The sequence below is a fragment of the Hemitrygon akajei genome, chromosome 3, assembly GCF_048418815.1.
Source record: "Hemitrygon akajei chromosome 3, sHemAka1.3, whole genome shotgun sequence".
NCBI classification, from domain to species: Eukaryota; Metazoa; Chordata; class Chondrichthyes; order Myliobatiformes; family Dasyatidae; genus Hemitrygon; species Hemitrygon akajei.
In genome coordinates this window covers 195974371-195999749 of record NC_133126.1, presented here as the reverse complement: position 1 = coordinate 195999749, position 25379 = coordinate 195974371, and the positions used below count along the sequence as shown (strand labels likewise).

Sequence of the window (25379 nt, the reverse complement as noted above, 5' to 3'; positions counted from 1 at the left end):
TAGAGAAATCAGTGTTCATTCCAATCAAGTTGGAGGATACCCAGAAGGAATAACAGGTGTTGTTCCTCCAACCTGAGTTTGGCTTGATATTGACAGAAGAGGAGGCCCTGTATAGACATTTCAGAATGGGAATGGGTCGTGGAATTAAAATGTGTGATCTTCTTTTCTCTGGCGGACAGTGCGTAGATGTTTATCAAAACGGTCTCCCAGTCTGCTTTGGATCTCACCAATATACATAGAAGACCGCACCGGAAGCACCGGAAGCACCGGAAGCACCAGGCGCAGTATATCACACCAGACTACTGACAGTTGAAGTCTCGCCTCACCTGGAAGGACTCTCTGGGAACCTGAATAGTACTGAGGGCGAAATTGTAAAGGCAGCTATAGCTCTTGTTCGGCTTACAAGGATAAGTGCCAGGAGGGAGATCGGTGGGAAGGGATGGCGGCGGGGGATCGAATGGACAAGGGAGTTGCGTAGGGAGCGATCCCTGCCGAAAGCAGAAAGAGGGAGGGAGGGAAAGGTGTGCTTGGTAGTGGGATCCCGTTGGAAGTATCGGAAGTTGTGGAGAATTTTATGTTCGACCCGGAGGCTGGTGGGGTGGTAGGTGAGAACAAGGGGAACCCAATCCCGAGTAGGGTGCCAGGAGGATGGGGTGAGAGCAAAAGTGCGTGAAATGGGAGAGAAGCGTTTGGGAGCAGAGTTGACGGTGGAGGAAGGGAGCCACTTTCTTTAAAAAAGGAAGACATCTCCGTCGTCCTGGAATGAAAAGCTTCATCCCGAGAGCAGGTGCGGCGGAGGCGAAGGAATTACGAGAAGGGCGTGGCATTTTTGCAAGAGACAGTGTGGGAGAGGAATAGTCCAGGTAGATGTGAGAGTCCGTAGGCTTATAGTAGATATCAGTAGATAAGCCGTCTCCGGAGATGGAGACAATACGATCAAGAAACGGGGGAGGGAGTTGTCTGAAATGGACCAGGTAAATTTGAGGGCAGAGTTATTTTCACTACTTTCAGATCCCTGTACAGTACTTGCAATGCTGCCTCTGGAAATTATTCAAAAAACTAAGAGCTTCCAATGTGTTGGTGATCTACATACTGGAGCTCTGAACGAGCTATGTTTGCAGCCAGGCGATACATTGGTTACTATCTTCCAAAATCATATTATTTTTTGTTCCTGTGGAGAACAAATGTGACCCCAATATTTAACAAACAACAGAAACAAAACGCAGGTGCCTAACAATCAACATTGTTTATGCTAGAAAGACGTTGAGAAAATAATGATATATTTGCGTTGACTCAAAGTATTTTTTTAAAAAGTGATCATCAGTGGCTGAAATTATAATCGTTCTATCATGTGGCAGGGAGGACAGAGTGAACTTCGCAATTAACCAGATAAACATATAACAATTAAAGCACGGAAAAGGCCATGGCAGCCCTTCTAGTCCGCGCCGAACGATTACTCTCACCTAGTCCCACCTACCTGCACTCGGCACATAACCCTCCATTCCTTTCCTATCCATATACCTATCCAACTGTTTTCAATGACAAAATCGATCCTACCTCTACCACTTCTACTTGAAGCTCGTTCCACACAGCTACCACTTTCTGAGTAAAGAAGACCCCCTCGTTTTACCCCTAATTTTTCCCCTTACTCTCAACTCATGTCCTCTTGTTTGAATCTCCCTTACTCTCAATGGACAAAGCCTATACACGTCAAATCTATCTATGCCCCTCATAATTTTAAGTAACTCTCTCAAGTCCCCCTCAACCTTCTACGCTCCAAAGTAGAAATGCCTAACTTGTTCAACCTTTAATAAAGACCTAACTTGTGCAATTGTTTGGTATTGTGGTATTTTACACTCCAGTTAGTAATCAATACTTCGTGATATAAATAAATAACATTGTTAATATTCTCAGAAGTGTTAACAGTTACGGACTTAAACATATATAAATGGTTGCAAGAATGAGAGATTTGTCATGTGACAGTTGCTTGTAACATAATGTGGAACTATTAGATCTTGCGTTTTTTAGGACGATTTGTTCCTCTGATTTAGCTAAAGCCATGTATGAACTGAAAGTATGAGCGGTAAGCAGGGACGTAGAGAGAATTATGTATTTACATTTGAAGCTGTCACCAGTTAATTAGAAAGAATTATATAATTTTCTTTTGCTTGAGTGTCGTTTAGTTGGATGAATTCAGTATCCTTGTTGATTGAATTATAGAAAAATAGAAACATAGAAAAGCTACAGCATAATAGAATACAAGGTGGTGCCGAACATGTCCCTACCCTAGAAATTACTAGGCTTACCAACAGTCCTCTAATTTTCTAAGCTCAATGTACCACTCCGAAAGTCTCCTAAAAGACCCTGTCGTATCCGCCTCCATCACCGTTACCGTCAGCCCATTCCACATACTAACCACTCTCTGAGTAAAAAAAAACTTGGTCCTGACACCTCCTCTGTACCTACTCCCCAGCACCTTTACCCTGTGTCCTCTTGTGTCAACCTTTTCAATCCCGGGAAAAAGACTCTGACTATCCACACGTTCAAGGTCTCTCAATATCTGAAACACCTCTATCAGGTCACCTCTCGTCCTCCATCGCTGCAAGGAGAAAAGATAGATAGATAGATAGATAGATAGATAGATAGATAGATAGATAGATAGATAGATAGATAGATAGATAGATAGATAGATAGATAGATACTTTATTCATCCCCATGGGGAAATTCAACTTTTTTTCCAATGTCCCTTACACTTGTTGTAGCAGAACTAATTACATACAATACTTAACTCAGTAAAAAAAAATATGATATGCATCTAAATCACCATCTCAAAAAGCATTAATAATAGCTTTTAAAAAGTTCTTAAGTCCTGGCGGTAGAATTGTAAAGCCTAATAGCATTGGGGAGTATTGACCTCTTCATCCTGTCTGAGGAGCATTGCATCGATAGTAACCTGTCGCTGAAACTGCTTCTCTGTCTCTGGATGGTGCTATGTAGAGGATGTTCAGAGTTATCCATAATTGACCGTAGCCTACTCAGCGCCCTTCGCTCAACTACCGATGTTAAACTCTCCAGTACTTTGCCCACGACAGAGCCCGCCTTCCTTACCAGCTTATTAAGACGTGAGGCGTCCCTCTTCTTAATGCTTCCTCCCCAACACGCCACCACAAAGAAGAGGGCGCTCTCCACAACTGACCTATAGAACATCTTCAGCATCTCACTACAGACATTGAATGACGCCAACCTTCTTAGGAAGTACAGTCGACTCTGTGCCTTCCTGCACAAGGCATCTGTGTTGGCAGTCCGAGTTAACTCAACCAATCCTCATAAGACATGCTCCCCAGTCCAGGCAACATCCTTGGAAATTTCCTCTGCATCCTTCCTATGGCTTGCACATCCTTCATGTAGTGAAGCGACGAGAACTGAGCACAGTACTCCAAGTGGGGTCTGACCAGGGTCGTATATAGCTACAACATTACCTGTGGGCTCCTAAATTCAATTCACGAATAATGAAGGCCAATACACCGGAAGTCTTCGTAACCACAGTGTCAACCTGCACAGCTGTTTTGAGTGGCCTCTGGACTCGGACCCCGAAATCCCTCTGATCTTCCTCACTGCCAAGAGTCTTGTCAATAATATTATATTCTGCCATCATATTTGACCTACCAAAATGAATGAATTCATATTTATCTGAATTCAACTCCATCTGCCACACTTCTCAGCCCAGTTTTGCATCATATCAATGTCCCGCTGTAGCCTCTGACAGCCCTTTACACTATCCACAGCATCTCCAACCTTAATGTCATCAGCAAACTTACTAACCCATCTCTCCAGTTCCTCATCGAGGTCATTTATAAAAATCACCAAGAGTTAAGGTCCCAGAACAGACCTCTGAGACACTCCACTAGTGACCCACCTCCATGCAGAATACGACCCGTCTACGTCTATTGTTCCCTGCTGTGGGCAAGCCTGTTCTCGATCCGCAAATCAATGTCCCCTTGGATCACATACCTCCTTACTTTCTCAAAAAGCCTTCCATGGAGTACATTATCAAATGCTTTTCTGAAATCCATATACGCCATATCTACTGCTCCTCCTTCATCAGTATGTTTAGTCACATCCTACAAAAATGAATCAGGCTGGTAAGACACAACCTGCCCCTGACAAAGCCGTGCGGACTATTCCTAATCATATTATACCTCTTCAAATGTTCATAAATCCCTCCTCTTGGGATCTTCTCCATCAATTTACCAACCACTGAGGCAAGACACACTGGTTTACAGTTTCCTGGTCTATCTCTACTCCAATTCTTGAATAAAGGAACAACATTCGCAACATTCCAATCCTCTGAAAACTCTCCTGTCCCTATTGATGATACAAATATCATACCCAGAGGCTAATCTCCTCCCTCGCCTCCCACAATAGTCTGGGGTACATCTCATCCGGGCCAGGCGACTTATGTGACTTGATGCTTTCCAAAACCTCCAGCACATCCACTTTCTTAATATATACATGCTCAAACTTTTCAATCTGCTGCAAGTCGTCACTATTATCAGCAAGAGCCTTTTCGATAGTGAATACTGAAGTAAAGTATTCATTAAATACCTCTGCTATTTCCTCCTGTTCCCTACACAATTTCACACTGTCACATTTGATAGTTCCTATTCCTTTATGTCGGTAACTCCATGAAAACAGAGTTATATGGAATAAGCTTAATTTTCCAAAATTCAATCTGATCAGAATGCAACTTCTGGCAAAGTGAGCAATTTCTCTTCTAAAACCAGAATTAAGTGGAATAGTGAACAGCGCTCAGCCAGAAATATCAGAGTAGACGTGTTATATAAATAGTTGATGATCATACATAATCATTATGTAGATGCTCTGCAAAGTTCCCAAAGAATCTATGATCGGTAGGTCGTATTCAGAGCAGATTTTATGGACAAAAGTGAACACAATTTAATAGCTGAAAGGTGCAAGTAGGTGTTTCATTAGCAAATTGGTAAGTACGCCTGTTGTTCTGTAATGACGTAATATATGAATGGTATACAATATAACATGTACTTGGATTTTCACAAGGCGTTTGATAAGGTGCCACGAATGGGGCTGCTTAACAACATAGCATTCGATGTCGTTGCAGGAAAAGTATTGGCCTGGATAGTAAAATGGCTGGCAGGCAGGCGGCAGCCAGTATGAATAAAAGGTTTTTTTTTCTGGTTGACTTCCAGTGACTAGTCTTGCTCTTCAGTGGATGGTATTGGAACCGCTGCTTTTCGGACTGTTTTCACGATTTCAATAATGGAATTGCCGGCTTTGTAACAAAATGTGCGGATGATACGAAGATAGATGGAGGGATAGGTAGGATGAAGAAGAAAGGCGATGAAAGCAGGAGTTAGACAAGTTGGAAAAAATTGACCGACTAATACTGTCAGATGGAGTGGAATGTGGGGACATTTGAGACAATGCATTTTGGTAAAAGGTAAAAAGTGCGGGTTATTTTATAAGTAAATTGGGAGAGAACGCAGACATCAGTGGTGCAGAGGAACTTGGGAGGCTTCGTGCAAGACTCCCAAAAGGTTAATTTACAGGTTGAGTTGGTGGTAAAAAAGTCAATTGCCATGTTGGCATTTATGTCAAGGATAATAGAATAAAGAAGCAAGGAGGTCATGCTGAGCATTTATAAGACACTAGTCAGGCCACACCTGTGGAGTATTGCCAAGTTTTGCCTCATATCTCAGAATGGATGTGTTGCCATTGGAGAAGGTTGACGACTTTGATTCCGGGAATGAAGACTTTAATATATGAATAAGAACACATACAAAATGTTGGTGGAACCCAGCAGGCCAGGCAGCATCTATAGGGAGAAGCGCTGTCAACGTTTCGGGCCGAGACCCTTATGAGGAGCTTTTGATGCACCTGATTCTCATTTTGGATCTGGGTGTTGAATGCTGATCTGTAGTCCTAGAACCGCATTCTCACATATGCATCCCTTTCCTTCAGCAGTGCAAGGACGGTGTGTAGAGCTGTGGCTTTGAACATGAGCTTTTTTAGAAGTCATATAATCATACATCAGAGGAGCTCGCTTCTAGCTGTTTCAAACTGTCATTGTCCAGTCCGTGAAGTCCACATTACAGTATCCATCGCTACTTATTCCAGGTTTACTAGTTTTCCCTTGTTCTGCTGAGTGTTCTAATTGATGCACCTGATTCTCATTTTGTGCTGCCTACATAAATAGTTCCTGGGTTCAGCCTCATTTGCTGGACTGTTCCCTTCCGTTCATCTTCCGCCTGAGGCATGTCTGCAACCTCGTCTGCATCCTCGCCTGTGTCCTCGACTGAATTGCTGGCATGTTCTACCGCCGGACTGGACTGGAGCCTTTCTGTGTTTATATAAGGAACAGTCTATCGTTGTTTGGAACAGTCTCAGTGTCCTCGCCTTCGCCAGGAATTCCGAAAGTTTGCCGCTACCTTGTGTTGGGAACCATCTCTCAATGATCTGTGTACGAGTCCCTGCCCTACGTCCTACTCCCTAGGAGAGGTTCTGACACTGTGTAGAGCCCAGGTCTAAAGTCCTGTTCCTAAGGAGGGGTCCCGGTTGTATGTATGTTCCATATCCCTGTGTTCCATTCTCTCTCTCAAGACTATCGATCTGAATTCCTGTTCTCTCAAGAACAAGGCTCTGTGTTCCCGTTCTCTCAGGACCAAGGATCCGTGTTCGGGTGTCCCAACGAGTCAAGGGTTAGAGTTCTTGTCCTGTCCATGTGTCTCATCCTGTGCTCGAGTTCCATGCCTAGTCCAGCAGCCAAGCTTCGTAGCCAAGTCCTGTCCAGACCTGTATTCTCTCCCCTCTCTCTCTCTCTCTCTCTCTCTCTCTCTCTTCTCTCTCTCTCTCTCTCTCTCTCTCTCTCTCTCTCTCTTCTCTCCTCTCTCTCTCTCTCTCTCTCTCTCTCTCTCTCTCTCTCTCTCTCTCTCTCTCTATCCCGAACTCTCTATCACTCTCTATCTCCCTCTATATCTCTATCTCATTATCTCTCTTTCTATCTCTATCTCTATCTCACTCTATCTCTATCTCTATATCTCAATCTCTCTATCTCTCTCTGTCGCTATCTATCTATCTTTCGATCTCTCTATCTCTATCTCTCTATATCTCTACCTCTCTCTATCCCTCTCTGTCAATCTCTCTCTATCTTTATCTCTATATCTCTATCTCTATCTCTTTATCTCTGTATTATATGTCTATCTCTATCTCTCTCTACCTCTATCTCTATCTCTCTCTATCTCTATCTCTCTCTCTATCTCTATCTCTCTCTATCTCTATCTCTATCTCTCAATCTCTCTATCTCTCTCTATCTCCCTCTATATCTCTATCTCTCTATCTCTCTCTCTATCTCTCTATCTATCTCTATCTCTATATCGATCTCGATCTCTATCTCTCTATCTTTATCTCTATATCTATCTCTATCTCTCTATCTCTATCTCTCGATCTCTCTATCTCTCTCTATCTCCCTCTATATCTCTATCTCATTATCTCTCTTTCTAACTCTATCTCTATCTCTATCTCATTCTATTTCTATCTCTATCTCTCTATCTCTATCTCTATCTCCCTATTTCTCTATCTCTATCTCTCACTCTTTATCTCTATCTCTCTATCTCTATCTCTATCTCTCTGTCTCTATCTCTCTATCTATCTCTATCTCTATATCGATCTCGATCTCTATCTCTCTATCTTTATCTCTATATCTCTATCTCTATCTCTCTATCTCTATCTCTCTATCTCTCTATCTCTCTCTATCTCCCTCTATATCTCTATCTCATTATCTCTCTTTCTAACTCTATCTCTATCTCTATCTCATTCTATCTCTATCTCTATCTCTCTCTATCTCTCTATCTCTATCTCTATCTCCCTATCTCTCTATCTCTATCTCTCACTCTTTATCTCTATCTCTCTATCTCTATCTATGTCTCTCTATCTCTATCTCTCTGTATCTCTCTGTCTATCTCGCTCTCTCTAACTCTCTCTCTATCTCTATCTATCTATCTATCTATCTATCTATCTTTCTATCTCTCTCTATCTCTCTCCCTCTCTTTCCCTCTCTCTCCCTCTCTCACCCTCGCTTGCTCGCTCTCTCGCTCTATCTCTATCTCTCAATCTCTCTGTATCTCTATCTCTCTCTCTATCGCTCTCTCTCCCTCTCTCTCTCGCTCTCTCGCTCTCTCTATCTCTCAATCTCTCTATCGCTCCCTCTATCTCTCTCTATGTCTCTCTATCTCTATCTCTATCACTATCTCCCTCTATCTCTCTATCTGTCACTATCTATCTATCTATATATCTATCTCTCTCTATCTCTCTATTTCTATCTCTATCTCTATCTCTCTATCTCCCTATCCCTCTATCTCTATCTCTCTATCTCTCTCTATCTCTCTCTCTATTTCTCTCTCTGTCTATCTCTCTCTATCTCTATCTCTTTCTCTATCTCTCTATCTATCTCTATCTCTCAGTCTCTCTCTATCTCTATCTATCTCCTTATCTGTCTCTATCAATCTCTCTCTATCTCTATATCTCTGTCTATCTCCCTCTATCTCGATCTCTCTCCATCTCCTCTCTCTCTCTCTCTCTCTCTCTCTCTCTCTCTCTCTCTCTCTCTCTCTCTCTCTCTCTCTCTCCTCTCTCATCTCTCTCTCTCTCTCTCTCATCTCTCTCTCTCCCTCTCTCTCTCTCTCTCTCTCTCTGTCTCTCTCTCTCTATCTCTATCTCACTATCTCTTTATCTCTATCTCTTTCTCTATCTCTATCTCTCTATCTCTCTCTATCTCTATCTCTCTCTTTCTCTCTCTATCTCTCTCTCTCTCTCTCTCTCTCTCTCTCTCTCTCTCTCTCTATATATATATATATATATATTATATGTCTATCTCTCCCTCTCTATCTCTTTATCTCTCTGTCTTTATCTCTCTCTCTATCTTTCTATCTGTATCTCTCTATCTCTCTATCGCTCTCTCTATCTCTGTCTATCTCTATCTCTCTCTTTATCTCTATCTCTATCTATATCTCTCTATCTCTCTATCTCTCAATCTAGATATCTATTTCTCTATTTCTCTATCTCGCTATCTCTGTCTCTCCCTATATCTATCTATCTACCTGTCTCTATCTATCTCTCTCTATCTCTATCAATCTCCATCTCTATCTCTATCTGTCTATCTGTCTTTGTATCTCTCTCTATCTCTCTCTCTCTATCGCTCTCTCTCTCCCTCTCTCTCTCGCTCTCTCGCTCTCTCTATCTCTCTCTATGTCTCTCTATCTCTATCTCTATCTCTATCACTATCTCTCTATCTCTATATCTCTAGCTCCCTCTATCTCTCTATCTTTCTCTATCTATCTATCTATATATCTATCTCTCTCTATCTCTCTATTTCTATCTCTATCTCTATCTCTCTATCTCCCTATCCCTCTATCTCTATCTCTCTCTATCTCTCTCTCTATGTCTCTCTCTTTCTATCTCTCAATCTCTATCTCTATCTCTCTCTTTCCCTCGCTCTCTCTCTCCCTCGCTCTCGCTCCCTCGCTCTCTCGCTCTCTCGCTATCTCTATATTATATGTCTGTCTCTCTCTATCTCTCTATCTCTCTATCTCTCAATCTAGATATCTATTTCTCTATCTCGCTATCTCTGTCTCCCCTATCTCTCTCTCGCTATCTCTCTGTCTCTCCCTATCTCTATCTCTCTATCTCTCAATCTAGATATCTATTTCTCTATTTCTCTATCTCGCTATCTCTCTGTCTCCCCTATATCTATCTCGCTATCTCTCTGTCTCTATCTATCTCTCTCTATCTCTATCTCTATCAATCTCTATCTCTATCTCTCAATCTCTCTCTATCTCTGTCTATCTCTATCTATCTATCTATCTTTTTATCTTTCTCTATCTCTCTCTATCTCTCTCTCTCTATCTCTATCTCTCTATATCTTTCTCTGTCTATCTCCCTCTCTCTAACTCTCTCTATCTCTATCTCACTCTCTTTCTCTCTCTCTAACTCTCTCTATGTCTATATCTCTCTCTATCTCTATCTCTATGTCTCTATCTCCCTATCTCTCTCTCTCTCTCCATCTCTCTCTATCTCTCTCTCTATCTCCATCTCTGTCTATCTATCGACATTCAGCAAAGTCCTTCTCTTGCGTTTCGACACAAACCCAATATCGACCTACCACATGCTCTCTCTCCCTATTAAGGGAGAAGGAGGTGTCTTTGTTTTCCCAGAGAGACGGAAGAGATAACGAACAAGTTAATATGGAAGCTGTCATGTAGTTATTCAGCACGTCATTATTATCTGATATAATTAGATGTGACTAAATACTTGTCCTGTTTGTCTTCTTCTGGATGTCTGGCTAACGTTCGTGAAGCAAGAGTCTGCAAATGCTGGAATCTACATCTCGATTACATTGTCTTTTGGGGGAAAAGTTTGCAACAATTATGTTTTCCTAAATCAAATTTCAAAGTAAAAAAGTATTATCAAGACATATGTGCCTTGCCATATACTATTTGAAGATTCATTTCTTGCAGTTTATAGCAACAAGAAGGAAATACAGAAGAATGTGTGAGAAAAGGACTATCCAGAAGCAAAAAAAATAACCATAACTGATATGAAAAGGATAGCAAACTATAAATAAAAAATACTGTTTAGAAAATGTTTTGCGAAGTGTCTTTGCAACTGATTTTGTAGTTCTCTGAATTAACAGTGATGCATGAATTTCGTTTCTAGATACTGACGGAGTAGTGTAAGAACTGTTGGTGAACCTAATGGTGTGGGTCGGAAGGTTTCTATACCTCGGGGCCTTCCAACCTGTGTTCGTGCCATGCACTAATACCATTAAGGAAGAGGTCTGCGTTGTCATTTAATTAATAATTTATTTCAATTAGTCATGATATGAGCAGGTTTGTAACGAAAAATTAACACAACTGTTGTCAACAATGAGCGGCACGAGAAGTTCAGATTCTTCAGAGATCATTCTTATTTAATTAACAACACTTTACAACTCTTCTGGGAGTGCAGATTTACTTACTATTGTTGAATGTAACTTTCATTCTCGGTGGAAATCCCCAGCTGTTATGCAGATGTACCATTATTAATTATATGCCCCTATTGCACTATGTTATCATCGCAGAGGTTGCAATTATAAACCATCTTCGGATCTTCATGGAGACAATATAAATGCACATCCTTCACTCTAATTGAAATAGGCACCTACAACAGGGCAATGTCTCCGTATTTGTCTTTCCTGTTGCTTATCGCGACACCAGAAATATACGGAATCCTCTGCAGTCGTCGAACAGAAGTCAGTTTATCTGATTTATCAATGGATGGAGATATCATCCTTGGCGGGTTATTCAATATACATTCTGATCCGAATTACGGCTCCAATACATTTGCCTTTACCCCGGAACGCACTGGATGCAAAAGGTGAGATTACCTCTTGTAGATTGCAATTCTACACTCAGTCTGGTAGAAAAAGCTATTGAGTAGATGTTTTAATTCGACGCTAATTGTCATCTGATATTGTTTCATATCTGTATCCTTGTTCTTAGTATCCTTCTTAATACTAGAGATTTAGAGTGGTGGAAGAGTATTATCAATATTATGATAATCGTGGAATGGTTGAATTAACTTTCTTCACAAAAAAATATATGTTTGTTCTTCTATTCCGCACATGCCAGTGAGTGCAAGCGCAAAACGTGCAAAGGTTGGCTGAACTCTGCTCAGAATCTGTTGTTCTTTTTTTTTTCTCTTTTAAATGAATTGGTTTATTATTGTTACATGCACTGATCTGCTGTGAAAAACTCCATGTTGCATGGTATCTATCCATATCATTTGATTAAAAGTACGCATTGAGGTCGCAGAAGGGAAAACGACTATCCTATATCAATTAAAGATTAAATAGAGTACTATTAAAGTGATACAATTACGGCGAAGGTGCAGTGAAGGGAGTCAGTAGAGTAAAAGGCCATGACACGGTATGCGGTGATTTCAAGAGTTGATCTAATGAATACGAAGTCAGTTAGTAGACATATAATTGCGGGATAGAAGTTGTCATTAAGCCTGCTAGCAGAAACGTTCCGGCGATTAGACCTTCTGGTAGTAATGGAAGTAAGGAGTGTTGGCTGCTTTACAGCGGCAGCGCAAGGGTTAAGAGAGTGCCTGGAGGGGAGGCACATTTCAGAAATCTGCTAAACTGCGTCTACAAATTTCTGTAGTTCTTTCCGGTCACATGCACAATAGCTGCAACGCGACGCCGTGATAAATTTGCAAGAAACACCTTCAACGATGCATCGCTTAAAAATTGGATTGCATCAATAAGGAGTCCATAATACGCTCAAAACATCTGCGCAGGTTGATGCTGTGGTTAAGAAGGCATACGGTGTATTGGCCTTCAGTAATCTTAGAATTGAATTGAGGAGCCGAAAGGTAATGTTGCAGTTATAGAGGACCCTGGTCAGACACTACCTGGTGTACTGTGCTCGGTTCTGATCGCCTCAGTACAGGATGAATGTGGAAACCACAGAAAAAGTGCAGTGGAGAATTATAAGAATGTTGCTTGGATTGGGGAGCATGCCTTATGAAAACAGGTTGAATAAACCCTGCCTATTAACCTTTGAGCGACAGGGAAGAGAGGTAACCTGACAGAGGTGTATAAGTTGATGAGAGGCATCGATCGTGTAGATAGGCAGAGTCTTTTTACCAGGGTTGAAATGGTTGCCACAAGAGGATACAGGTTTAAGGTGCTGTGAAGTAGGTACCGAGGTGATGTCAGACGTAATGTTTTGTACTCAGAAAGTGGTGAATGCATGGAATGGGCTACCGCAATGGTGGTGGAGGTGGATACGATAAGCTTTTTTCAGACACTTTTGGGCAGCTGCTTGGAGCTTAAAAAAAAAGAGGACTATGGTGAAGTCTAGTAATTTCTAAGGTAGGGACATGTTCGGCACAACTTTGTGGGCCGAAAGGCCTGTATTGTGCTGTAGTTTTTCAATGTGTCTTTTCTAACCTTGAGATTCGTCTCCTTACATTCACTAACAAAACGAGAAACTGAAACCAGCCCATAAAAAAGAACAACACCGAGTGCGCAGAGGAAAAATAAGTACGCAAACCATTGAAAACAATAAAAGCAAACTTAAGAATTCAGAAATAAATTGAGTCTAGAGACACGAAGGATGAAGCCTCGGCTTCAGTGCATCACGCTGCAGGGCAGAGCGGATCTCGCATACATGCAACCCGGAGTAGTAGGACTGGCCACGGCTTTAACCTCATTGCCCTGGAGAGTAAACTATACGTCACAAGGCAGCGAGAAGAATCGACCCGACTCTCGACACCAGTCCCGACACCCATCTTTTCTATCCATCCAGCCTGGAGTTCAAATTGACCAAGCATCCGGTCGACCCTTGCACTAGGAAAAGTGTCCTATTGCTTCAATCGGCTCTCAACCTGATCCCGACGCCATATACCGCCTCAAACCCTACCTTTGCAAATAGATTCGTTCTTTAGATCGATGCATCCCCACTCTCGATTTAGTCGGAGGTGCTGCGAATCACCCTCCCTCTGATTTCTCTCCGTTGTGTACGCCCTAACTCATTCTTGTTCTCACCTCGAAGACACTTCGACAACTTCTCCTCCAATAAGTCTGAACCTGGCTCCGACTTTGCATTGCGTCTACACGCCTCGCCCCTCAAGACGTCCCGGCCTTCATTCTCCTCTTCATTGTATGTGGTGATCTGTTAGCAGAATTTCCCACAGACAGAATTGTTATTAATAAAGTATTTAATTGTAGTTTTTACTATACCAACTACCAGTAAGTTGTGGCACTTTTTTTTCAGTAGTGCCATCTTAAACAAGAAGTTTTGCAATCCTCATGCTTTCGAATTCGGCTATGCATGATTAGGAATATGGGTAGAAATCGAGCATTCCTTTCATGCCCTCTTCGGTGAAGCTCTTTGTATCCTGATACTGTGAGTTCAATTGACATACTGAGCTAATTGGTGATAAATAATTCAAATATCGGCATGCGTTCAGATGTGAGATATGAACTGGGAAGACCGGAGGGCAGGACGATAGATAGATGTTTGGCCAGAACTGAAACGAACAAGCTGAAATTTACATAGCGGCAGGTTCATGTATAGATCATCATTGTGAGCGGCGATTTGTTAGCTCGGTGCGTTTGAACAATTCTGCGTGAATAACAAGGAGTTTGAATGTCCAATTCTTTACTCTTTATCACAAATAAGAAAACAAATGGATTTGAAATCCTTAACGTGATATCTGATAGAAATTCGAAGCTGAAGACGTTTCTCACTACCTTTTTATTGTGAACGGTTATAGACACCTTATTTTTCAAATAATATACTGGTATTGGAGAGTATCCAGTGGAGGATGATGTAAATGTTCCCGAAAATGAGGAGCATTTGATGACTATATAGTCACTAATTCAGCTTGTTCGTTCCAGTAGAAGTGGTAGAGGCAGGTTCGGTATTGTCATATAAAGTAAAATTGGATAGGTATATGGACTGGAAAGGATTGGAGGGTTATGGGCTCAGTGCGGGTCAGTGGGACTAGGTGAGAGTACGCGTTCGGCACAGACTAAAAGGGCCGAGACGGCCTGTTTCAATGCTGTAATTGTTATATGGTTATATGGTTTTATATGATGTTTGGAAGAATGAAGGGATCCCATTCAGACGAACCGAATATTTAAAGCCTGGTAGAATGGACGTGCAGAGGATATTTCTAATGGTAGGACAGTGTGGGACCAGAATACACAGCCTCACAATAAAAGCACACCTCGTTATAGCAGGGATGTGGAGGAATTTCTTAGGCATAGTAAATTGTGGAATTTAATGCTATAGATGGCTGTGCTGAACTTTCTATATAGCATATTTAAAGCGGACGCTGATAGATCCTTGGTTAATTAGGTTAAGAGAAGAAGACAGTAGATTGTGTGTTGAGAGGGAAAATATCAACGCATGAAGTGCAAGAGTAAAGTGATGGGCCGAATGACAGACTTCTGTTCCTGTGCCTTATGATCTTATGATCACTTATATTTATCCCACAGGTTTGACGTTGCAGATTTCCTACTGGCGCAAACGATGATTTTTGCCATTGAAGAAATAAACCAAAATGAGGATCTCCTTCCGGGAATTACACTCGGGTATCAGATACACGATGACTGCTCGTCCTCCTCGATTGCCTCGAAAGCAGCGCTCGCTTTGATTAACGGAGATGAAAAATCTATTGAATACCCTCAATGTCGAGGTTCCTCCAACGTCGCTGCAATTGTTGGCTGTTCTTTGTCCACAAGTTCCATTGCAACTGCAAGGGCAATTGGTTCCTTTGGGATTCCGCTGGTAATAAATCAAATGTTCCAGTGCATTTTGCTCCAGTGACTGCATCACATTATTTGGAGGGACACTGATACAAGATTCTCATGTCAGGATTGAAATAGAGAGTGTCATATTTTCAGCTAATCGTTATGTCTTATTATAGATCTTGTGTTCTTTTTAGAATTGGTTGAAAATTACCAGACTGCCGTGATATATTTTTTTTGTTGCTATGGATCACCACAACACAGGCCGAGCAGCGCGGCTCTATTGGAAAGGGCTAATTAAACTATTAATTAACAGCTTAACTCGTTCATTGTTCAGACGCGATATCCTGATGCCTCCGTCCTCTGCATATTGGTTTGGCTGGGGAAAAAAGCAATTTTAAACTACTTCTTATTTGCTTCCACCACAACCTCTGGCAGCACATTGCAGGCATCCATTACAGTCTGTATAAAAATGTCCCGAATATCTAATTTAAACTTATTTCCCTCTCACCTTAAATGCATGCCCGCAGACTTTAAACACTGGGCGTAAAGATGCTAGTTATCCACTCAGGCTTTTGTCTTCCAGTGAAAGAAATGCAAGTTAGTACAGTTTCTGCATTGTCCATCCCCTTTAATTCAGGAAGAGTATCGGCAAACTGTCTCGCCAAATCTCTTTCTGTAAAGGAGCCTTCAGAATGTAAAACAATATTCCAGATGCGTCCAATCACCATTTTATTACAAGATCAGTAACTAAGTAGCTTAACTGACGTTCCAACATGCTAGTAATCTCGGTTAATGATGTTATATGTAGCATGTTGTATATTCTTCATGAGACATTCTCAGTGTTACAATTATGTACAAATGTAAATCGATTCACAGTAAGTCGATAGTGGAGTATCATTCACTTACAATCACAAAGAGGGACACAATAATTCATCTATCTATTTCATTCTCTGCAGGTTAGTTACTTCTCCACATGTTTCTGTCTAAGTGATAAGAGAGAATACCCCACGTTTTTTAGAACTATTTCCAGCGACCAGTACCAGTCCACAATTCTCGCTGAACTGGTGAAAACTTTTGAGTGGACTTGGATTGGAACCATAAGAAGTGATGATGATTATGGTAATTTCGGAATGCAAGGATTTATAGAAAATGTGGGAAAGTTCGGGGTATGCATCGCCTACTCTGAATCATTTGACAGAACTGACCCGCCAGAAAAAATCAGACGAATTGTCCAGATGATTAAACACTCATCCACTAAAGTGGTGGTGGCCTTTGCTCATGCTGAAGATATGCGTATTTTATTGAATGAAATTTGGCGTCAAAATGTAACCGGTATACAGTGGATTGGAACTGAGGGCTGGGTAACAAGAAATCTTCTCCCGCCTGAAGAAAGTGTAGTTTATCTCGCTGGGACAATCGGACTGGCCACTCGCCGGATAGAGGTAGCAGGTCTCAGGGATTATCTTCGGAAAATCCAACCTTCCATCTTTCCTGGCAATATTTTGGTAACGGAATTTTGGGAAACATTATTCTCTTGCTCCTTCGTAGCACACAATCGGACAGGATCAGTGAATTCCACAAGACAAACTGGCCAATGCACAGGGGAAGAGCAAATAAAAGACATTGAAAATACTTACATTCCAGCGATAATGGATGGGAGTTCGTTCCACGTTTACATAGCCGTCTACTCCATCGCTCACGCACTCCACGATCTGTTGATCTGTGCGGATGGGAACAGGCTGATTATCAATAAAACGTGTGCACAAATTTCAAACTTCAAGCCGTGGCAGGTAGGAATGGATGTAATCTACAGAAGATAGCACCTAATTACCAAGGTGAACAGATGTAGTTGCTGTTCAAAACTTAACTCCTTACATTTTCATGTGCGAGTATTCAGCCATTGAAAATCGTTTTAGCAACCAGATTGATTTGTCGATTCTAAGGTTCTATTCTCGGAAAAGGTAGCACAACTTAGTGCAGTACGTTCGGCCACCGATATTATGCTGGTCTGAAGCCTTCTCTAAGATTCACTTATTTTATTTAGCGGCACAGTGGGAAGTAAGCCCTTCAGGCCCATCGAGCCACGCCACTTTAGCAACTTTCGATAAACCTAATTAACGTTAATCAAATCACGCAACAGATTTACAATAACTAAATAACCTAGATGTTGCAACTTGGGGCTGTTGGAGGAAATCTGATATCCGGAGAAAATCCACGCATTCCATGGGCATTTGAGACTGCTTACAGAACTACACCCGAGACTGAACTTCGAAATCTGCAGAGCCCCGAACTGTAATAACGTTAATTTCATTTTGCCGCTCCCCTCCCACATAACACTCCATTCTTCTTTCATCAATATGCCTATTTTCGAGCCTCTTAAATGCCCTCTCCCACTACATCTAGCTGTAAGTTCTATGCACCGACCACTCTCTGTAAAGATGGAAAAGAAAGAACAACTGCTTCAAATATCCCCTCTATGCTTTCTTCAACGGCCTTAAATTCATGCCCTCTCTTACTAGCCAATTCTATCCTGGGATGAAATTCTCTGGCTGTGTACTCCATCTATGCCTCTTTCCATTTTATACATTTCTTTCATCCTCTTTCGCTGCTATGAGCGAAGCACTAACTCGCCATATCTGTTTTCATGCGACATGGTCACCATTCCATTCGACTTTATTGTAAATGTCGTTTACTTCGTCTCTGAACCTTCCACATACAGTGCTTTGAAAAAGCATTATCCTTAATCCTTCAAAAATATAAATTTGTATTACAACTAGGGATTTTCTTCAACTTACGTAGGAAACTTCTATTTGTTAATCACATGCTCCTTTTTTTTCCTGTCACAGCATAGCCCACCAAACGGCAGAAATTGAAAAGCATGCAAAACTAAATTTAAAAAAATACTGAGATGTCAGAGGCTCACACATTTGACAAGGTACCCCATGCAAGGCTTACTGAGAAAGTAAGAAGGTATGGGATCTAAAGGGACATTGCTTTGTGGATCCAGAATTAGCCTGCCCACAGAAGGAAAAGAGTAGTTTTAGGCAGGTCATGTTCTGCATGGAGGTCGGTGACCAGTGTTGTGCCTCACTGGTGTTCTGGAACCCTTACTTTTCGTGATTTTGATAAACGACCTGGATGAGGAAGTGGAGGGACGGGTTAGTAAGATTGCTGATGACACAACGTTTGGAGGTGTTGTGGATAGTGTGGAGGGCTGTCAGATGTCACGGCGGGACATTGCTAGGATGCAAAACTGGGCAGAGAAGTGGCAGATGGAGTTCAACCCAGATAAGTCTGAAGTGTTTCATTTTGGTAGGTCAATTATGATAGCAGAATATAGTATTAATGGTAAGACTCTTAGCAATATTGAAGATCAGAGGGATCTTGGGGTCCGAGCACCTGTGCCGGTTGACTCTGTGGTTAAGAAGGTGTACGGTGCATTGGCCTTCATCAATCGCCGAATTGAATTTAGAAGCCGAAAGGTAATATTGCAGCTATATTGGAGCCTGTTCAGACCCCACTTGGAGTTCCATGCTCAGTTCCGGTCGCTTCACTGCAGTTAGGATGTGCAAGTTATAGAAAGTGTGCAGAGGAGATTTACAAGGATATTGCCTGGTTTGGAGAGCATGCCTTATGAGAACAGGTTGAGTGAACTCAGACTTTTCTCCTTGGAGTGATGAAGGATAAGAGGTGACCTGATGGAGGTGTATAAGATAATGAGAAGTATTGATCTTGTGGACAGAGGTCCCCCCCATCCCCCCCGCAGGACTAAAATAGTTGCCACAAGAGGACACAGGTGTAGGGTGCTGGAGAGTAGTTACAGAGGAGATATCAGGGGTACGTTTTTTACTCATAGAGCGGTGAGTCCATAGAATGGGCTGCCAACTTTGTTGGCCGAAGAGCTTGCATTGTGCTATAGGTTTTCTATGTTTCTGTGTTTCTATCTTTCAAATAAACCCTTCTCTCTTTGTTAAGTATTTAGTGGAACCTCCTCTCGCAGCTGTTACAACATATATTGTCATTGGATAAACCTCTATTAGCTTAGCACAACGTGTTGGAGCAAGATTAACCCATTTCTCCTTGCTAAATTGCTCAAGATGTGCAGGTTACTTGGGGAGTGGCGGTGGACTACACTTATCATAATCTATGCAACCTCCATCTATATTGAGTGATTCTTGCTTGGATCGTGTGTAGTGGGTGTTCGCTGAAAGATGAATGTAGGTAAGGCACTGGCAGAGCTCTCTTGCTTTCTGGCGTGTACATCCGCATGGTCTATAGTATTCTTTATTAGCTGTAGTTGAGAAGGCAGAATTTAAAACACTGTACATCTAACAGTAATGTACCCTGGGGTGCGTACAGTTCTAGAGGACGTGTTTGAGTGTCAACCCTGGCTCTTGAATCCCGTGTTTCATTTAGAAGGGAAACCGAGAAACCACGGAAACTAAATTACTCCTTGACGTCTCCATGGGTCTCTAACCCACTCCTAGAAATATGTACGTTATACTGATGACCCGCCTCCGATATCATTTCTACAATCAAATTACATTGTTTCAGGTAATCTGTGGAAAGAATTGGTGCGTCGATCAGGCAGACACGCTGAGTCCTTCAGCATTTCATGTTTCTTCCCATTTGATTATTTTTTTACTCCAGATCTAAAATCGGCAGTCACAAATATAAGTCTCTTTATGCAGTGACTAAACTGCAATACATTTCACTTTTTTCGTATTTTCGGTTAACTTAAACGTCTGTGTTAGTATGCAGGGAATCCAAGTCCCGGTTAAAAACTAGCCTCCCCTCCTTTATTCCTCCATAGTTACTGAATTCCCTCCGCAGAGTGAATTTCACAGCGAAGACAGGAGAAGCTGTATACTTTGATTTGAATGGTGATCCAGTACCAAAATACGAAGTCGTGAACCTGCAAACGGATTTGAGTGACATAGTATACATTGGGTATTATGATGGCTCGGCTCCGCCAGGTCGCGAACTAACGGTGAATATCAAAGACATCGAGTGGAGCACGACTGAAAATACGGTAGGGCACTTATTTCACAATGCGTTTACGTTGACAAAAAGCGGAAACAGTTTTATACATAGGATGCGGCTGGTATCACAGGTACAGATATTGAAAATAATGTTCTAGCTTCATGCAATGTAAAGTGCAGACTCGAGAGTTAGGGTCATTTTTTCCTAAGAGTTCGGAGAGCAAAAAGGATCACCTTATTCAAAGTCATCGGATCCTTTGGGTACAAGTTGGGATCGTTTTAGCTGCTGAAGTCTCGAACAAGCGTAAGCAGTCACGAGGTAAGTGGTTGTTTCTTTCCATCGGAAGGGGCGTAGGCATATCTCTGTCCCCGAGATTGGTCGTAGTCAGTTCAACAGATGCGATTACGGTGGAGTCAGATATATAATCGAAAGGGACTCAGGGTGGTAGGGAACTGGCACCTAAGGGAGATTGAGCCCAGCGTAGTTTGGCGCTGATCAGAATGAACAATGGGATATGCTTAAAACTCAGGATGGTCTAGATTCCTTACTTCGTGATCTTCTGGAAATCTAACAAATTTCTCTCCTCAAGATACCATATACACTTTTAAACTTTTTTCGCTTTGTAGTTCGGGTAAAATATACACTGAATTCGAAACAACTTTCAGAGTCTGCTTCTAACGTCGTCGCAGTTCCAGGGTAATTAATTCATTGCTTAAACAACGTTTTTTAGTTTCACAAAACCTGACAGGGAGTGGTCCAAGGCTGAGAGGGTTGTCACAAGGAATGGAATGGCAGCTGAATGCTCTGGAGTTTATATGTTTTGAAAGGAACAGGGAGGGAAATTAAAAAAAGGTCAGGAAGTGGCATTACTAATCAAGGATATTATGACAGCTGCAGAAAGGAAGGATTGCATGAGGGTATGGTCAACTGATTTACTCTCAGTGGAAGTCAGAAGCAGGAAGGGAGAAATCATTTTATTGGGAGTAACCCCCCCCCCCCCCCACAAAGCAACAGAGACACTGATGAACAGTCGGGAAGCAGATTTTGGAAAGGTGCAAAACTAATAGGATAGCTAGATTGTTGTCATGGTGGTCATCAACTTTCCTAATATTGATTGGCACCTCCTTAGTGCAGAAGGTTTACACTGTGCAGAATTTGTTAGGTCCAGGGTAAATTCCTAACCCAATATGTAGGCAGACCAACTAGAGGAGATGCCATACTGAATCTAGTGCTTGGCAATGAACCTGGTCACGTGACAGATCTCTCGGTATGTGAGACAGTGACCACAATTCCCTGACCTTTACCATACTCTTGGGCAGGGAAAGGCGCAGATGGTATGAGAAAGTATTTAATTGGGAGAGAGGGTGTTATGAAGCTATTAGGCAGGAACTGGAGAGCATAAATTGGGAACTGATGTACTCAGGAAAATGCACAACCAAAATGTGGAGGTTAATTAGGGAGCACTTTCTGCGGTGTTTGGATACGTCTGTCCTATTGATGCAGGGAAAGGGTGGTAGCGTGAAGGAACCATGGTTGACAGGAGATGTGGAACATCTAGTCAAGAGGAAGAGAGAAGCTTAATTAAGGTTTAGAAAGAAAGGATCAAGCAGGGTAGGGGTGGGGTGTCTGCAAACAAAGGAGACAATGTTACTTTTAATTTCTGTTAATTTAAGTTTATGAGTTTTACATTTGTAATATACCGGGCTGCTACTGGAAAGTAGACGTTCAAACCTTATGTATGCATTCCTTTGAACTTGGCAAGAAGCTGAAATACCGCCCCCCCCCCCCCTTCAGACGGAGTTTTCTCAGAAGATATGAGCCTCCTGCGATTCTGGAAGCAATAATGAGCTACAGAGAACATAGAACTTTACAGTACAGAGAAAGAAATATCGTATGCTCACGAAGAATGCGTTGAACAGAATTCCGTAAGATGATAAAAACATAGAATCAATAATTAGGAAGTTCTGCGCATTCGAGTCTGCACCGTCATTGCATAATGTCTGGTCCATTTCCTTTCCAGCCATAATCCCTTGGATTCTTCTTTTATCCCCTCCTGACCAGACTAGCGAAGGAACTATCAGCATCGGCCTGAAATATAACCAATGGCTTAGGTTCCATTGCCGCCCGTTGCAATAAATTCCACATATCTATCACTCTCTACCGAAAGAAATTCCTCTTCACTACCTTTCTAAATCGGCGGTCCTGTATTCTGAGGCTGTGTCCCCCGAGCTTAGTGTCTCCACATTACAGAAACGTCCTCTCCATGTTGATCGCTCTTTTCAAAATCGATAAGTTTGAATTAGAACCCTCCCCCAACCCCCACGAAGTTTTCTGAGTTCCATGAAATGAGCCTTGCAGTCCCCAAATCATTTTCGTGAACCGCCTCTAAAACCCCTCCAATATCAATACATCCTGCTCCAGATAAAGTGTCCAAAGCTGCTCATAATACTTCAAGCGAGGCCACACCTGTGCCACACCTCAACATTACAGATTTGTTTTTATATTCTGGACTTTTGGTAAAGAATGATAACAACGCTATCCCGAAATAAACTAAATTCCTTTACCCCGTGCTCGATCCGTATCCTTTTATTCCATGCATGTTGGTGTGTCAAATAGCCTGCTAAACACAATCACATAATTTGCTTTAACGACCGTCCCTGCAGCCCGTTCCAAACACTTGCCACTATCTGCAAAACCCTGATTTTATCTCGCACTATATTTTCCTGCAGTTGAATTAATGTTGATATATTATTTTTATTCCGTTAAGTTAAATATAGTCATATATAACTTAGTTTCCTATAGCTAATAATAATCATGTTTGTAATGTACTGAGCTGTTTTTCCTAACTGCATATTTTCATTGCCGTTATACCCTGGGTATGTATACACATACCAATGCACATGACTTTGATGATTTGCATGAAAACTAACTTGGGTGATGTACCCCATATAAATTTTTACCCTCACACATCCCACGACATCTCAGCTTAAATGCATGCACTCTATCATTAGGTATGTCAATCCTGGGAAACGATTCCTACTGTCTATGCTATTATTTGCGACATATAATTTGTAATTTCCAATGGCGAAAAACATACCATGTTCAAGCAATGTACAAGCAAATTAATTTTGAGCAGCATACGTTTCTTTAAAGTTTATAGGGTTTTGTATTTTGACAAGGTTATGAAGGAAGTACTGGCACGGTTCGTAGAAAACCTATGCAATGAGGACTACAGTATTTCAGAGCTTATCAGCTTGGTACAAGCGCATTATCAAATAAATCGATATTTTTAGAATGATTTCCATTGCTTCAGATCCCACGAGCAGTTTGCTCAGAAAACTGTCCTCCTGGAAAAAGAAAAGTGAGCCAGAAAGGAAAGCCCATTTGCTGCTTTGACTGTACAGACTGCGCTGATGGAGAGATCAGCAACGCCACTGGTAAGTGCACGGTTGCACAGCAATGTGTCCCAATTCCACATTTCCACGCTCACATGAATTTTCCCTTTATTGTTTTTTCAGATTCCACGGACTGCATCAAATGTCCTTCTGATTACTGGTCTAATCAGGCAAAAACCCAATGTGTTCTCAAGCATGTTGAGTTCCTTTCCTTTCGAGAAGTTCTCGGGATTGTATTAGTGACATTTTCTGTAATAGGATCGTGCTTCACATTGGCTATCGCTGCGATTTTCTATTGGTATCGAGAAACTCCCATGGTCAAAGCGAACAACTCCGAACTCAGTTTCCTGCTCCTCTTTGCCCTCCTGCTTTGCTTCATTTGCTCGCTCGCCTTCATTGGAGAACCGTCCAGTTGGTCTTGCATGTTGCGCCGCACAGCATTCGGAGTTGTGTTCGTTCTCTCTATTTCCTGCATCTTGGGCAAAACGATCATTGTTGTTGTTGCCTTTAAGGCAACTCTTCCCAACAGCAACGCGATGAACTGGTTCGGACCCTCGCAGCAACGCTTGAGCGTAATTATGCTGACATGTTTGCAAGGCTTTGTTTGCATTGTCTGGCTAAGCGTGTCACCACCCTACCCCCAGAAGAATATGAGCTATTACAGAGACATCATTATTCTAGAATGTGGCGTGGGCTCATTGACTGCCTTTTGCATTGTCTCTACCTATATTGCTCTGCTGTCCATTGTGTGTTTAGTGCTTGCATTCTTTGCACGGAAACTCCCGGACAGTTTCAACGACGCCAAGTACATCACCTTCAGCATGCTGATATTTGGCGCTGTTTGGATCACTTTCATTCCAGCCTATGTGAGCTCCCCTGGAAAATACACCGTAGCTGTAGAAGCTTTTGCTATTTGGGCATCAAGCTTCGGCTTGCTCGTCTGTATTTTTGCTCCGAAATGTTACATTATCTTACTGAAACCGGAGAGTAATACAAAGAAACAGATGATGGCTAAAAGGACGTCACTGTAACTACCACCACCCCTTTGTATCTTTGGGGCCTCATTGTGTCTAATCTACGATTATGAAAGGTAGTTTTCAATTTCCATCACGTGCTCCAGCAGGTTACGTTAGGGAGAATTTGAATCAAGTGTTTTGCATGCGTTTAAAATTCCGTTGACAATAGTTTGGATTGGACTGCGAGAAAACAGGTTTAGCACAGAATGGGAGCCAGAGGTCAATATGATGTACAATATACATATATAATTACGTCATGAATAAACGTTACTGATCAAAACTTCCTCTCTGCCGTCACTGATCTCAATGTTTTTCTTAAAATGCATCCTATCGATCAGTCCCATTAGTCTGGAACGTTCATATTCAAAAATTTATTATTCAATTCAATTTAGATTGAAGCATGGCGGTGGGCAATTCGTGATTAGTTTCTGGTGCAGAAGGATAAATATAAATTTCAAGTCTATTAGATCTCAAATGTATTGACGTATTTATATCGAAGAAGTTCATTTTGAACAAGTGCAATAACATCACGATCAGAACCGAACACAATATTTGTTATGCTGGACATTAGTCTGTAAACCGACAAGTCGTAAGCACCTGGTGTTTTAAATCCCCAAGTTTTCTATGAGATGGTTTCAGAGTCAGTGT

At 41.8% G+C, this 25379-nt stretch overlaps 1 protein-coding gene across 1 annotated transcript; it reads left to right on the top strand.

Moving 5' to 3' along the window:
- The first annotated feature begins 439 nt into the window (after positions 1–439).
- Positions 440–24746, top strand: LOC140724642 (extracellular calcium-sensing receptor-like). The gene is made up of 7 exons (XM_073039066.1): positions 440–474; positions 13632–13739; positions 15083–15374; positions 16294–16842; positions 20151–20369; positions 23634–23757; positions 23839–24746. The coding sequence occupies exons 1-7, from the start codon at positions 440–442 to the stop codon at positions 24744–24746; spliced, it is 2235 nt and encodes a 744-aa protein (XP_072895167.1).
- Positions 24747–25379: the final 633 nt, after the last annotated feature.

Coding starts and splice junctions, on each gene's coding strand:
- LOC140724642 (XM_073039066.1), top strand. CDS start 440: ATGGCGGCGGGGGATCGAATGGACAAGGGAGTTGC. Junction 13,740..15,082: donor CCTTCATTCTCCTCTTCATT/GTATGTGGTGAT, acceptor TTTATCCCACAG/GTTTGACGTTGCAGATTTCC. Junction 23,758..23,838: donor AGAGATCAGCAACGCCACTG/GTAAGTGCACGG, acceptor TTGTTTTTTCAG/ATTCCACGGACTGCATCAAA.